This window comes from Aquarana catesbeiana, linkage group LG04 (assembly GCF_042186555.1).
Source record: "Aquarana catesbeiana isolate 2022-GZ linkage group LG04, ASM4218655v1, whole genome shotgun sequence".
In the NCBI taxonomy this organism is placed as follows: Eukaryota; Metazoa; Chordata; class Amphibia; order Anura; family Ranidae; genus Aquarana; species Aquarana catesbeiana.
This window is the reverse complement of record NC_133327.1, coordinates 253,625,723-253,639,812: the sequence shown is the minus strand read 5'-3', so window position 1 is coordinate 253,639,812 and position 14,090 is coordinate 253,625,723. Positions and strand designations below refer to the sequence as shown.

The 14,090-nt window shown below is 42.6% G+C and overlaps 1 protein-coding gene across 2 annotated transcripts in view; it reads left to right on the top strand.

Annotated features, from left to right (window-relative positions):
- The window catches only part of CCDC50 (coiled-coil domain containing 50), a 148,241-nt gene that overhangs the window by 82,299 nt on the left and 51,852 nt on the right, over positions 1-14,090 (top strand). For both annotated transcript variants that reach the window (XM_073626393.1, XM_073626392.1), the window contains exon 5: positions 8,443-8,539. In XM_073626393.1, the coding sequence (XP_073482494.1) occupies positions 8,443-8,539 (97 nt within the window). The remainder of the gene's footprint in view (positions 1-8,442; positions 8,540-14,090) is intronic.

The window sequence follows — 14,090 nt, the reverse complement described above, 5'->3', positions numbered from 1 at the left end:
GCGAGAACCGGGAGTTCTGTGTGTAAACGCAGAGATCCCGGTTCTCTGAAGGGAGAAGTGACAGATCGTCTGTTCATACAAAGTATGAACAGCGATCTGTCATCTCCCCTAGTCAGTCACCTCCCACAGAACACATTAACCCCTTGAGCGGCCCCTAGTGTTAACCCCTTCACTGCCAGTGACATTTTTACAGTAATCAATGCAATTTTTATCGCACTGATCGCTGTATTAATGCCAATGGTCCCAAAAATGTGTCAAAATTGTCCATTGTGTTTGCCATATTGTCGCAGTCACGATAAAAATTGCAGATCGCAGCCATTACTAGTAAAAAAAAAAAAAAATAACAATGCTGTAACTTTTGCGCAAACCAATCAATATGCGCTTATTGCGATATATTTTATATATATATATATTTTTTTACCAAAAATATGTAGAAAAATACATATCGGCCTTAACTTGTTGCACGACTGCGCAGTTGTCAGTTAAAACGACGTAGTGCCGAATCGTAAAAAGTCCTCTGGTCAGGAGGGGGTTAAATCTTCTGGGGCTGAAGTGGTTAAAGCGGAAGTTCCACTTTTGGGTGGAACTCCACTTTAAACTCTCATTAACCCATACCTGACTGTAATTTATAGATTACCATTCCTCAGCATGCTAAGGGATCTGTTAATCTATGTCACACGACTTGTGAAATAACTGTTTCCATTTGAAGCTGTTCACATGTATGCAGTCCATCCCCAGTGCGAATTTAAAAAGGGTCCTGTGCGTTTTCTGAGCACTGCGGTGCGAATTCCAGGCTCATTGAGTTTTATGGGAACGCTTCTGAATTTAACATGTTTAGTTGTGTTTAGGATTCGGTTCAGGATGTCAGCACAGATTGCTCTTCTACTACAGGAGTTGACGCCCTTGATCTATTATGTATTGACCTGCATTGAAATCACAGCTGTGACAAAAATACATTCTGAGCCTTGCAAATTTGCATCAGAACTGCATCAAAAATGCACCTGAACCGCTGAACAAATGCTTTTTTTTTTGTATTCATAGTGAAAACTGACATACAATTTGCACTGGGCATGGGTGAACCCAGCCTAAGTGTTTGTTTATAACCGAACATGAGGGTTTCACTGACCCTTTACCTGCAAAAGTGAGAGAGACCCTGTGATAGCTGAAGATGGCAGGCTGCAGCTGTCCGCACAATACAATAAGTGAATAAGTGCAGTACAATATATTGAAAAAGTTGGATTTTCGACTTGCTATCAAATCTTTACATGGAGTCTATTGAGGGATACAGGAAGTCTTTCATCTTTTTGGGTTTTATTGCTGCCTACAGAAAGAATGATCACTGGCAAAAAAACAAAACAAAAAACTAGGCAATCCATGACCAATCCTTCATACTACCAGCATTTCTTCGTTTTGTAGCAAAGCAGTACTGAGAGCATGATCATTGACCACTTCCCAACCAACCGCTTCCTTCCCCTGCGCGAGCCGTCGTAGCTATACGTCTGCTCGGGATAGCAGGTGCGCTCACAGTGGGGGTGCCGATGCTCGTAGCCAAAGGTCGCGATGACCGCCGGCCACGAGTGATCATGTGCAGGAGAGACAGAACAGGGACGAGTGTATGTAAACGCACACTTCCCTGTTCTGTTCTGACAGGAGTGACAGATCGTGTGTTCCCATCGGCTAGGAACCACGATCCGTCACTTCCTGTAGTCAGTCCCCTCCCCCTTCAGTTAGAATCACCTTCCAAGGAACACAGTTAACCCCTTGATCGCCCCCTAGTGTTAACCCCTTCACTGCCAGTGACATTTTTAACAGTAATCAATGCAATTTTATAGCATTGATCGCTGTATTAATGCCAATGGTCCCAAAAATGTGTCAAAATTGTCCGCTGTGTCCGCCATAATGTCGCAGTCACCATAAAAATTGCAGATTGCAGCCATTACTAGTAAAAAAAAATAAAAGTGCTATAAATCTATCCCCTATTTTGTAGACGCGATAACTTTTGCGCAAACCAATCAATATACGCTTATTGCAAGTTTTTTTTTTTTTTTTTTTTTTTTTTTTTTTTTTTCAAAATTGTCGCTTTTTTTTGTTTTTATAGCACAAAAGATAAAAACCGCAAAGGCGATCAAATACCACCAAAAGAAAGCTCTATTTGTGGGAAAAAAAGTACGTCAATTTTGTTTGGGTACAACATCGCACGATCGCGCAATTGTCAGTTAAAGCGACCCAGTGCCGAATCGCAAAAAGTGCTCTGGTCAGGAAGGGGGTAAATTCTACTGGGGCTGAAGTGGTTAACATGGAGAGGTGGAACATGTATCAGTCAATATTTTCAAGAAAATAACTTTATGGCGAGCACAAAAATCCTATTCTCCCCCTCGTCCATTGATGGACATAGGAAATCTTTTATCTTTTGGGATGCCCAAAAGCAGTCTTGGGGGTTTGCATCACCGCAAATAAACTGAACAGGCCAAGAAAATGACAGATAAATAGTCACTGCCTGCATCTCAAAGAGGTCTGAAAGAAGCCTTGACTGAGAGATGGACTCTCACAGTCCAAACCACATACAGACAATGGAGGTAAATTTGCCTTTTGATGATCTGGAGCTAAACGGAGGTATGGAAGATTGATGTCCAGGTTGAGGTGAAAGGCAGAAACTACCTTAGGCAGGAAGGAAGTCCTGGGCCTCAACACTGCCTTGTCCCTATGCAAAACAAAAAACGTTCCCTGCAGTATAAATTCGCCAGTTTAACACTCCCCTTGCACAAGTCATGGCTACAAGCAGTACCACCTTGTGGGTAAGAACAGAGTGAGAATGTAATTAATAGGTTCAAACGGCAGCTTCTGATGTGCAGAAAGAACCAGATTCAGATCCAGAAAGTCATAGTAGATCAGACAGGAGAAGATACATGATGGACTCCCAGTGCAAAGGACCTAATCAACAAGTGAGAATCCATCAGTCTCTTGAACCAAGATAGGAAGTGCAGAAACCTGAACTTTGATAATGCTGAGAGTCAAACCCTGGTGCAGACGAAGCTGTAGGAAGAAGAGGATTCAGTCTGTGGAGAAACTCCATCCCACAGGGTATCATAGGATGGAGTTTCTCTGTCCTCTGTCTCTATCATGGGAGCTCGCTCTGGCACCCTGCTCCCTTCTTACTGACTATGATTAACAGCAGCGGGAGCCAATGTCTGAGCCTATGAGGAGCGAGAGAGCCACATTGCTGGATTAAGATCAGGCTCAGGTAAGTATAAGGGGGGCTGCACAAAGGTTGTTGGTTTTTTTTTTTTTTTGTTTTTTTTTACTTTAATGCAGAAAATGCATTAAGGTAGAAAAAAAAGAACAAACCTTTAACCTTTAGAACCACTTAACTGTATGTTGCCTGTATACTGTTTTTTTTATTTTTTTTTTTATTTTTTTATTTGTTTTTCCATGAGCTGTTAATAGATTTACAAGTGTAAAGCCAGGAGCTGGTATATGCTGGTAAAACAAAAATCATGTATAATGACTAATAAATGTTGTACTTGGTTTTGTATGTGGGTTTTTTTTTTTTTTGGTTACTTGTTTGTTTTTTGATTTACTACCATTGAGTATTTTGCTGCATAGGGCATTTTCATTTTTAAAGAGAAAGAGGGGAGAAGGTGTGAGTGCTGAAATGGCTGCCAACAGATGCTTGATAACATAAATCTGCCCAGACAAGTAGAAACTTGCTGCCACATTGAGACTTTGAAGACCATCCCAGTTCGATTTTTATATCTGGCAACCATTAAATTGAAGCATTGCTCTAGCTGGCATTCCACTGTCCTTCTATATTACAGTGAGTTTTTGACATGCTCATAATTCATTGTAATACATTTTTGAAGTTGTATGCCCTAAGGCAAGTATCCTTTTCTGGATTGTTGCCAGGAACAGAAGATGTTCTGGTCTGAATGGAAAGTACTCGCTCAGCAATATGTAAGTAATAAGGTGTCGCTGCTAACCATTAAGACTTGCTCTAGCGTTAGCTTTAAAAATTGTAATGTGAAGAGACTGACTGCCACCTATGTTCTTTGTAAAAACACACACATGCACTTGTGGTTCTACATTTAGTACCATTATAGGCAAATCTCTGCCTGTGCGTTTGCTCCAAGGTGATGGTATAGTATTTCTAAAACCTAGGGGCAAGCCAGTACCTAGCTGCTATTCCTTGAAATAACCAATAGCTGCGACTAGGAATCTGTATGCATATTTGTATGTGTGTGCAACGCTGTGAGTGCTCCGTTTTTTATTATGTAGAGAGAGCCCCATACTCTTTCTGGAAGCAGTGGTCCCAACACACCTCCTGCTGAGTCAGAGTCTCCAATCAGGAGAGCATAGCTGGGAGTGCGGTGTTCAGGTCAGTGCACATGTCCAGGATTTTGTGCAGACACGTGTTGGGGACACAATTCTACAGTACTTAGAGGTGGACTAGTCTACCTGCAGGTTAATTTTCTAATTTAAGTATACTTTAAAGCCGTGTCCAGAGTGCCAGAATTTATGTCAAGCATCTTGACTTCATTGTTTATGTATCTGGCCCCAAAAACTGGCTCTAAGTTCTCTCAGTTCCCAGAGCTCCATGAGCAAAGAGCCGGTGACCGTCAGTCACCGGCTCTCTACTTTGCCCCCCCTCCAAGCTCAGAGGAGCGCTGGGCTGTGGAGGGGGCAGAAGCGGCTTGCTAAGAGGCTAAGCCAGGTGCGGGTCCAGGATTATGGCTGGATCCCGACCATATTGTCGCGATCTTGTCCCAGCCTGGACCGGCTCTGTGATGCTTCAGCCAGCTGTCTCCTCAAAATGGGTCACAGGAGTGCAGAATCGATTTGCACTCCCATGATCCACAGGAGAAGTACAGCCAAACAAGCTTTGGCTGTACCTTAAAACATAACTAAAGGCAAAACCTTTTTTTTTTTTCGTTTTGGATAGAGTGTAGAGAAATTAGAACGCTTGTCAGTTTCTGCTGTCTCTGCCCCCCGTTAAGATTTACCCACTCTATTTGTCCTGTTTACCATTATCGCTGAAAGTTAAAAAAAAAAAATCCCAGATTTTGGGTTGTCCCCCAAAAAAAGTAGTAGAGGGGAAATCTTCCAATGAGGACGCTAGTCCTGGTGACCTGGGGGTCCCCAAGGAATTCCTTTAATTTGCAGGGATTTCCTCTCACTTCCTGTTTTGGCTATGGGACAGTACATGAATGGAAATCTGCAATTGTAAGAGAAGCATATATTACTGATGGCGGAAAAAAATCTGACTGGTTATATAACCCTCCCTTGCTCTAACCAAAATGGGGGGGGGGGGGGGGTTGCCCATAGTTCTACTTTTAAATTGACACATTCTTATACTTAAAAAGTTTGCAATGGCCCAACTGCATATTAACATCATCCCAGGCTGGTCAGTGAATTACTACCATTGCACTGGAAAATGCCTACAATATCTACAAATCTAAAATGTACACACCTCTTTATCGACCTTGCAACACTGGCATATGTATCAAAATCTACACGTATTTGGGCTTACATTAGCCCAAGTTAAACTGATTGTAAAGTCCAGAAGGTTTTTTATCTTAAAGGAGAATTCCATTTGTAGTCCTCTTCAGCAAGCAGGGACTTGTACTTCTGTTCCCACTTGCTATAGTAGGTGGAGAGCTCTCCTAACAATCCCTGCTGCGCTGATGGGCACAGGTGAGCTGAGCTGATGAAGCTGCACTTATGGGCACTGAGGGGGCACTGATGAGGCTGCACTGATAAGCAGTGGACATTGTCCACTGCCAAATATCTGTAGGAGAGGTTTCCACCATTCCTGCAAAATTTCGTTTTTTTTTTGTTTTTTTTTTTGTTTTGTTTTTTTATGGCTCATTTTCAGTTTGATGTGTATTATATGTGATGTTTTTTCTCATGCTGACATTTACTTGTGCCAAATGCGGCTTTACATCAGCATGGCCTGGCTCTTTCTTTCTGTGGTGCGACTAGGGATGTGCTCATATACAACATACAAGCACTGATTCCTGTTAGGAAGATCTCAAAGCTTCAGCAAGAGGAGGAATATTTATATTACTGAATTACAGCAGCATACAGCGGGTAAAATAGATCATTATTGGCATGTGTCTACAGTTCAGTAATGATTACATAAAGCCGGCATCACTAAATGGCGGACCATGGGCTGGATCTGGACTAATCCATTGTCCCATCTGGACTAGCGGTCGCGTCATTTAGGAGCCGCTTCACTTCCCCTGCCTCGGCCACTGTCATTCTCTGCATGTCTGGAGGCGCTGTGGTAATATTCCGGGAGCGGGAGGCACAGCTCTGCATTGGGGGCGAGTAATCAGCAGAGTGCTGGTATTAAGCAGACTTTGGGAGACACGACTCTGCAATGGATGGGATTGAGAGCTGCCAGCTGCTTTTCATATTAACCAGCAAGTGATGGGTGGCTAGGACCGCAGTGCTGTGGGTGGCAGAGCACACTACTGTGTGTGTGTGTGTGTGTGTGTGTGTGTGTGTGTGTGTGGGGGGGGGGGGGGGGGTGATGTGAAGGAGTCTTCGCACAAATGTGTGATTTGGACTTCTGCTGGCAGAAATTAATTTAGACTTTTCTCTTCAATGTGAGGAATTTCACAATTGTAATAACTGTTTAGTGTTTTGTGTAAGTGGGGAGGGGGGTACTAATGGGGAATTTTTTGGTTGATCCCAGAGTTCTGCTTTAATGCATTCCATGCATTAAGATAAAAATGCCTTCTGTGTGCAGTAGCATCCATCCTCATACTTACGTGAATCCCATCTAGGTCTAACGATGTTGCACGAAACACTCATCTGGCTGGGACCCCCCTCCTCATTGGCTGAGACAGCGGCGCCATTGGCTCCCACTGCTGTGAATCAGTCAGTCAGCTAATGAGGAGAGAAAGGGAGCGGAGCTGGGCCGCGGCTCCGTGTCTGAATGGACACAAAGCTGTGGCTTGGCTCAGGTGCCCCATAGCAAACTGCTTGCTGTGGGGGCACTTAACAGGAGGGAGGGGCCAGGAGCATCGAAGAGGGACCCGAGAAGAGGAGGAACCAGGCTGCCCTGTGCAAAACCACTGCACAGAGCAGGTAAGTATAACATGTTTGTTATTTTTACCTAAAAAAAAAAAAAAAAAAAAAAAAAAGACTTTACAGTCACTTTTTTAAATAGGGAAAAAAAATTGGAATAGCATTAATCAAAATTTGTTATGCATGACCATGAAATAATTTTTTTTTTTTTTTTTTTGTCCATTTTCTGTGCTTATTATAAACATTTCATTCAGGGTTTTTTAAAAACAAGTCACCAAATGAAGGCCCTATATATTCGAATAGTGTGAAAACTATTTTGTCACGCAAAGCGGGTACGTGTTTGAGTAAACCACTGCATACCAAATTTAGTCTGGTCACGAAGGTCTTGATTACTGCTTGCAAGGGTTGCCGAGGTTGAACAGCCTTTACAAAGGTGTTATTCCTTTTAGCGTATTAGGCTGGGTTCACACCTATGTGAATTGGATGCGGATTTTCCCTCATCCAATTTGCATGGTAGGAGATTGTGACCGGCTCTCTATAGAGCCGGTTCACATATCTGCGCTGCGGCTTGAGGGGTGGATTTGCACAGGGGTCCTGTGCGTCTTTTGGTCCGTTTTCAGGTCCGAATTCAGCCCAAAAATTCAGGCTGAAATCAGACCTCAAATGGTACACAGGGACGCACCGAACCCCTGCTGTGAGCCGCATGCGGCAATAGTGTGAACCAAGCCTTAATGTTTTGTGTGTGTGTGTGTGTGTGTGTTTAGAGGTTATTGCATCTTGAAGAGCAGTAAGATGTTTTAATCCAATGTTTCCTTAGTAAAATCTCCTGTTTTACTTGCACACTCTGGCATCTCCTAGTGTATTTGAGTCTGGGCAGTGTGCCATATGTCTATAATTTCATTAGATTTCAGTCTTGCCATTAGGTAATGACTTCATAACCTACTCAAAACACACATGCTAATTCCCCATGGAGTCAGACCATTACGTTTTTATTTATCCTTTATTTGCTTCTAACAATGTCTTCTACGTACAGTGTTCTCTGAGCGCAGGAATAGATTGGCTTGTCAGCTCATGTTCAACTGGTATCAGCAAGAACACTAATTTGATTACTGAACTGTATAAAGGTGGACTTTTTCATTCAGTGTGCAGTGCACACAGTGGTCACTTCAGTTCTTTCACATTGCAGAGAATATATTTACTAGTAGAGATATCAAAGTTGCTGCCTATTATAACATGCCGTAGATTTCAGTAGCCTAGAGCAGCCATGTTGGTGTTGACTTCCATTATTCAGACTGTTTTTTGATTTGTTAAAAAAAAAAAAATTTGTTTGTAGCACCCACACGGTTAATATTTTTATCCTTTTAATGTTGCTATAATGTGTTTGCCAATTCTTCTTTTTTTTTACCTTTCTAGGACATTGCAAGATTATTGCAGGAAAGGGAAGAAAAAAGAAGAAAGAAGCATAACCCACCACACGGCACAGAGGAGGCATATTATCCTGACCATGGAGGTATGAAGTGTTGTGTGCAAAATGTTAAATTTTTTTACTTCGCATGTGGATACAATAGACTGGCTATTAACCATTCAAATGTGATGGAAAACCTTGCCTTTGTACCTTACCTGGTTTGGCACAAACCAGTTTGATTAGCTATTTCTTGTTAGATTCTAATGCTGGAAGCCTGACACAGTAAATTTTTTGGCATGTAGTTTTCAGTGACAAAAACAAATGTGGATGACTTTGTTCAAATCCATGTCCTCTGATCTGTAACCTGTCCCTATCATCGCATCCCAACACTTAATCCTACCTCTTCTTTTCTAAACCCAATTCCCAATGTACTCCTTTTACACTTTAAAGGAACGAGATGAAATATTGCAGTTGTATTACTGATTTGTTCTTGATGGTGCAATCTCTGACTGTTGTCCTTGTCCTTCCCTTAGTGACTGGTGTGGGGGGGGGGGGAGCCCACCTTTTTAAAAGGCTTTTAAAGATAAAGTGAAAAGCAACCCAATATTTGTTCGAGTTCATTTGTCTCAATAAAAAGAATGACAGCTGTGTTGCATGCGCCTTCAAGAAAATTATTTTGGAGTGTCTTACCTAAAATGTTAGTTGGCGGGTCTTCCCCCAATTACATCTTAACATTCTTATGATCAATTCATTTGAAGAAAGGAAAGTAAGTATAATTTATTTTTTCTGACTAGTTACCTGATCCTTGTATTCTAAAAGGAGATGCTTAATGTTCAGTAGAGGACATCAGAGCTGATCGGTTACCTTTTTAAAATTGGGCTTACTTGTAAATGCTGTGCAGTCCCAGTAATCCTGGATTTGATCCAGACTGATTACAAAGTACTCACATTTGGGTTTGACACTGACGTTGATAAATTGTTGTGCCATAGTATCACATTGCCTATGTTAATTTTGGACATGTAGCGAAAGTGGTATATTTAAGCAGTTAAATATTTAAGCACAAATTAATTGGCTAAATACACACCAGGTGTGTTCTGTTTCGAATGCTGATACATGTAATGACATCAGGTACCTTCTTAGATCCAGTCTGTGCAGAACAGATTACTTTTTTCGGTCCTTTTGAGTGTAAGAAGACAATGGGGGTTATTTACGAAAGGCAAATCTACTTTGCACTATAAGTGCACTTGGAAATTCAGTCACTGTAAATCTGAGGGGAAGATCAGCTGATTTTATCCAATCATGTGCAAGCTAAAATGCTGTTTATTTTCCTTGCATGTCCCCCTTGGATCTACAGCAACTGCACTTTCAAGTGCATTGCAGTGCAAAGTGGATTTGCCTTTAGTAAATAACCCCCAATGACTTTCTATGCCATTGCTGACTAATACAGAGGATACATTGTGGAAGCAGGGAGGATCTGGCTAGGACTGAATTTACTAGCACTAAACAGGAAAGATGAGAACACAAGGTACCAAATATAGATGATAAACCTCTGCCAGTGTGATGGACAGTGGCAAGAAAGCTCCTTACACCTGTGATCATTGGGAAGAACCCTCCCCCCTTACAGATTTAAAGATTAATGTGTCAGTGGGAACTTAACTGAGAGGCAGAAATTGCTCATTGCTCAAGGAACCTCTAGCAACCTCTGTAGGAACCCTAGAATTCCATGGAACCCTGGTTGAGAAACCCTGAGCTAAATACATTTACAAAAGTATCTGAAGATGTAAATATTTCTTAAATATAACAATTGTCTGTGTTTTAGGGGTCCAAGGGGGACTGGTAGTTAGTATTATTAGTATTAGTTAGTATTAATAAATCATAGTTAGAAAGTGGGAAAAAAAGTGAATGTTACTTGCCCAATCCGCTACAAAGAAGCATTAAAAGGAAAAGGGGGGGGCAAAGAAGTTGGATATGTTAAAGCGGAACTTCAGTCATTTTTTTCTTTATCGTACATCACAGGACACAGAGCACCATAGTAATCACTATGTGGGTATATAGGCACCTTCAGGTGATGGACACTGGTATACCCAATACAGGAAGTTCGCTCCCTATATAACCCCTTCTCCTACCAGGAGTACCTCAGTTTTTTCGCCAGTGTCTAAGGTGTTGGTCACAAGTGAAGAAGTGCTGCGGACCCGAAAGCCGCGCGGGAACGTTTGTTTTTTTTTGGGGGGTTTTTTATTTTAAAACTGAGGAGGCGGGGCCTAGGGACGTGTAGGATGTAGCATCCACGAGGACGCGCGGTGTAAGCGCAGGGTTAAGAGATTAACTAGAGCAGTCTCTCCTCGGCTGTAAGCGAGGAGAAGCAAGCCTGGCTACACTCGGGACACAGGAGCGGTGGGGCACGTAAGGGCTACAAAGGGCATTCCTAATATGGAAAGGACACTTTTTCCAGGCTGAACTTGTATAGCAGCATTACACTGTCAGATTATATTCAGCGATTAGTGCATTTAAATAGTGCCTCTGCTTTTTGTGCTTAGGTCTATGCCTACCAAAAAAGACACCACAAAGATCAAAAAGGTACCAAAGATTTCACCCCCAGGCGCTAGGAACTCCAGTCATGCCTCCACACTGTCATCCTCGCCTGAAATACCAGATATGGCAAGCCAGGGTGAGTCATTGGAACAAATTGGTGGTGCAGCTGCTTCTCACATCTCAGCCCCCTGTATACGTGACTGAAGATGCCTTTTCCTTTGCCCTGCCGGGCCTCGAGGGAAGGTAAGCGGCTTTAATCGCATCCTCCATCCAAAAGGATAGGAAGCGTGTTAGATCCCCCTCCCCCAACTTAGACCCTTTGCAAAGGGGACAGTGGATAGAGGATCAGGTGTTACCCTCAGGCGATCAGGAGGTAGGACAAATCGATTACTCCTCTGCAGAGGAAACAACCTTTTTCAGACTCGCAATCTGAGAAATTGCTGGTACAGTCCTTTACGGAAATGGTTCATTCCACTTTCAAGCTACCCCTAACGGAGTCAGCTGAAAGTTCGATTTCTTTCTTGGGTTCCTTAAGACCTTCACAGCCTTTGCATGCGTTTCCTGTCCATGCATTACTAGAACAGCTTATTTATGCTGAATGGGATCACCCAGATAAGCATTTTCTCCCTCCAAAGAGATTCACAGTACTCTATCCCATGGAGGAGAAATTCACCAAAAAATGCAATGTACCAGCAGTTGACGCTGCGATTTCCAGTGTGAATAAAAGCCTAACTTGTCCAGTAGACAATGCTCAAATGCTTAAGGATGCAACAGATAAAAGGTTGGAATTCCTATTAAAATCCTCTTTTTATTTAGCAGGTGCCGTTACTCAGCCTGCAGTCGCTGCAATAGGCATCTGTCATTCCCTAAAGGACCAGTTTAGACAGGCCCTTAAAGAGGTTCCTGTACAGCAAGCCTGGGATTTGGCAGAACTGCCAAGAGCATTATGTTTTGCCATAGACGACATTAAAGATTATATTCAACAGGTGTCCCGCCTTGCGCTTGTGGTAGTACACATGGTTAAAAAATTGGTCAGCCAAAGCACCATGCAAAAAGCTGCTGACAAGGGTTTCCTTTTCATGGGGATTGGCTATTTGGGGATGATTTGGACAAATACTTCCAAACGATTTCAAGTGGGGAAAAAAGTACTCTTTTTTTTTTTTTTTTTTTTGCCAGTTAAGAGAAGGAATAAACACCCTCCGCCGTCAGACTCAAGAGTAAAGCCTCAGGGTCAGGCCCAGGCAGAAAAGAAGTCCTGGGGGCAGAAACCTGCAAAACAGAATTCTAAAGCCTCATTATGAAGGGATGCCCCCCCCTCACCAGAGTGGGGGGGAGACTTCTGCAATACTCAGAAGTCTGGCAAGAGAAAATTCAGGACAGATGGGTCATCTCCCCGGTGTCTCTCTAGGGTACAAACTAGAATTTCGGGAGGTTTCCACTGTCTCATTTTCTGAGGTCAAACGTTCCCAAAGATCCAGGGAAAAGGCAATCTGTTTCGGGTACTAGACCGATTACTGGCTCAGGGGGTGATTATACAAATCCCCACAGAAGAGCAAGGTTTGGGGTTTTATTCAAACCTCTTTACGGTACCAAAACCAAATGGAGACGTCAGACCCATTCTAGATCTAAAGAATCGAAATCGGCTGGCACATCAGACTTCAGGCTCTTTTAATACTGCAACATTGTAAGTGTTATACTTTTTTTTTTTTTCAATAAACAACCACCAGGTTTTATACTATGGAGTGTTTATATCTTTTATGCACTACGGTATCCATGTGATGGTCTAATTGGCCGGGAAGGGGCTGCCTGGTACTTGTGACCGTGTTTGCTGTTCCTTGCTGCCAAGCTGTGATTCCTTGCACACATTCCCTGATCCTCTGTTATGGGGGATCATGGAACTCTGGTAAGAGTTTGTTTCTGCTGATCTGGTGGTGGGTTTAACACAGTTCTCTACCTACAGCATTTTGAGGACGGCTTGTGCACAAATTTATGGACTTTTATTTCACAATGCACTGGTGATTCTTATTTGCTTGTTCACCAGATTTCGATTTTCAAATTCAACCTATTTTCAATATTACACACACACACACACACACACACACACACACACACACACACACACACACACACACACACACACACACACACACACACACACACACACACACACACATATATATATATATTAATCTTTATTTTACCAACACTGATGTTTATAATTTATCAACTGATCACTTATGGACTTATCAGCACATTATTTTTCACAGTCATATGCTATGTTTATGATACTGTTTTGATTCTTGACCAGAATCTTATGGGTAGCGTGATTCTAATTTTTCCAATCGAAATCCGTTCCTGAGGATCTGCTCTTTTCGCGTGAAGTTGATCACGTCAGTGGTTTCTATCCTACAAGGAGGAGAACTTCTGGCGTCTATCGACATCAGGGATGCATATCTGCATGTCCCTATATTTCCCGCTCACTAAAGGTTTGTGCGGTTCAAGGTAGAACAGCAGCATTTACAGTTTGGAGCCTTCCGGCTAGCTACAGCACCCTGGGTGTTTACAAAAGTTCTGGCCCCACCTCTAGCCAGGTTAAGGGCACAGGGCATAACAGTCTTGGCGTACCTAGACGATCTATTGCTAATAGACCAGTCGGTGGCTCATTTGGAGCAAAGCATGCGCATTACAACCAGTTACCTGGAAAGTCTGGGTTGGATTCTCAACCTAGAGAAGTCTTCCTTAAAACCGCTAAAAAGGCTGGAGTATTTGGGTCTGATCATAGACACAGCTCAGAAAAAGGTGTTCCTGCCTCAGGCAAAAATCAACTCCATAAGAGAGCTGGTGCAGATGGTCAGGTCTAAAGGAGATCCCTCCATTCGCCTTTTGCATGAGGTTGTTAGGAAAGATGGTGGCTTCATTCGAAGTGGTTCCCTATGCCCAGTTCCATTCGAGACTGTTGCAAAACAGTATCCTGTCTGCTTGGAACAAAATGATTCAAGCTTTAGACTTTCCAATGTGGCTGTCCCTATGGGTGTCTCAAAGCCTCAGTTGGTGGCTACTAACCCAGAATATGCTGAAAGGAAAATCCTTCAGACCAGTTATCTGGAAGGTGGTAACAGATGCC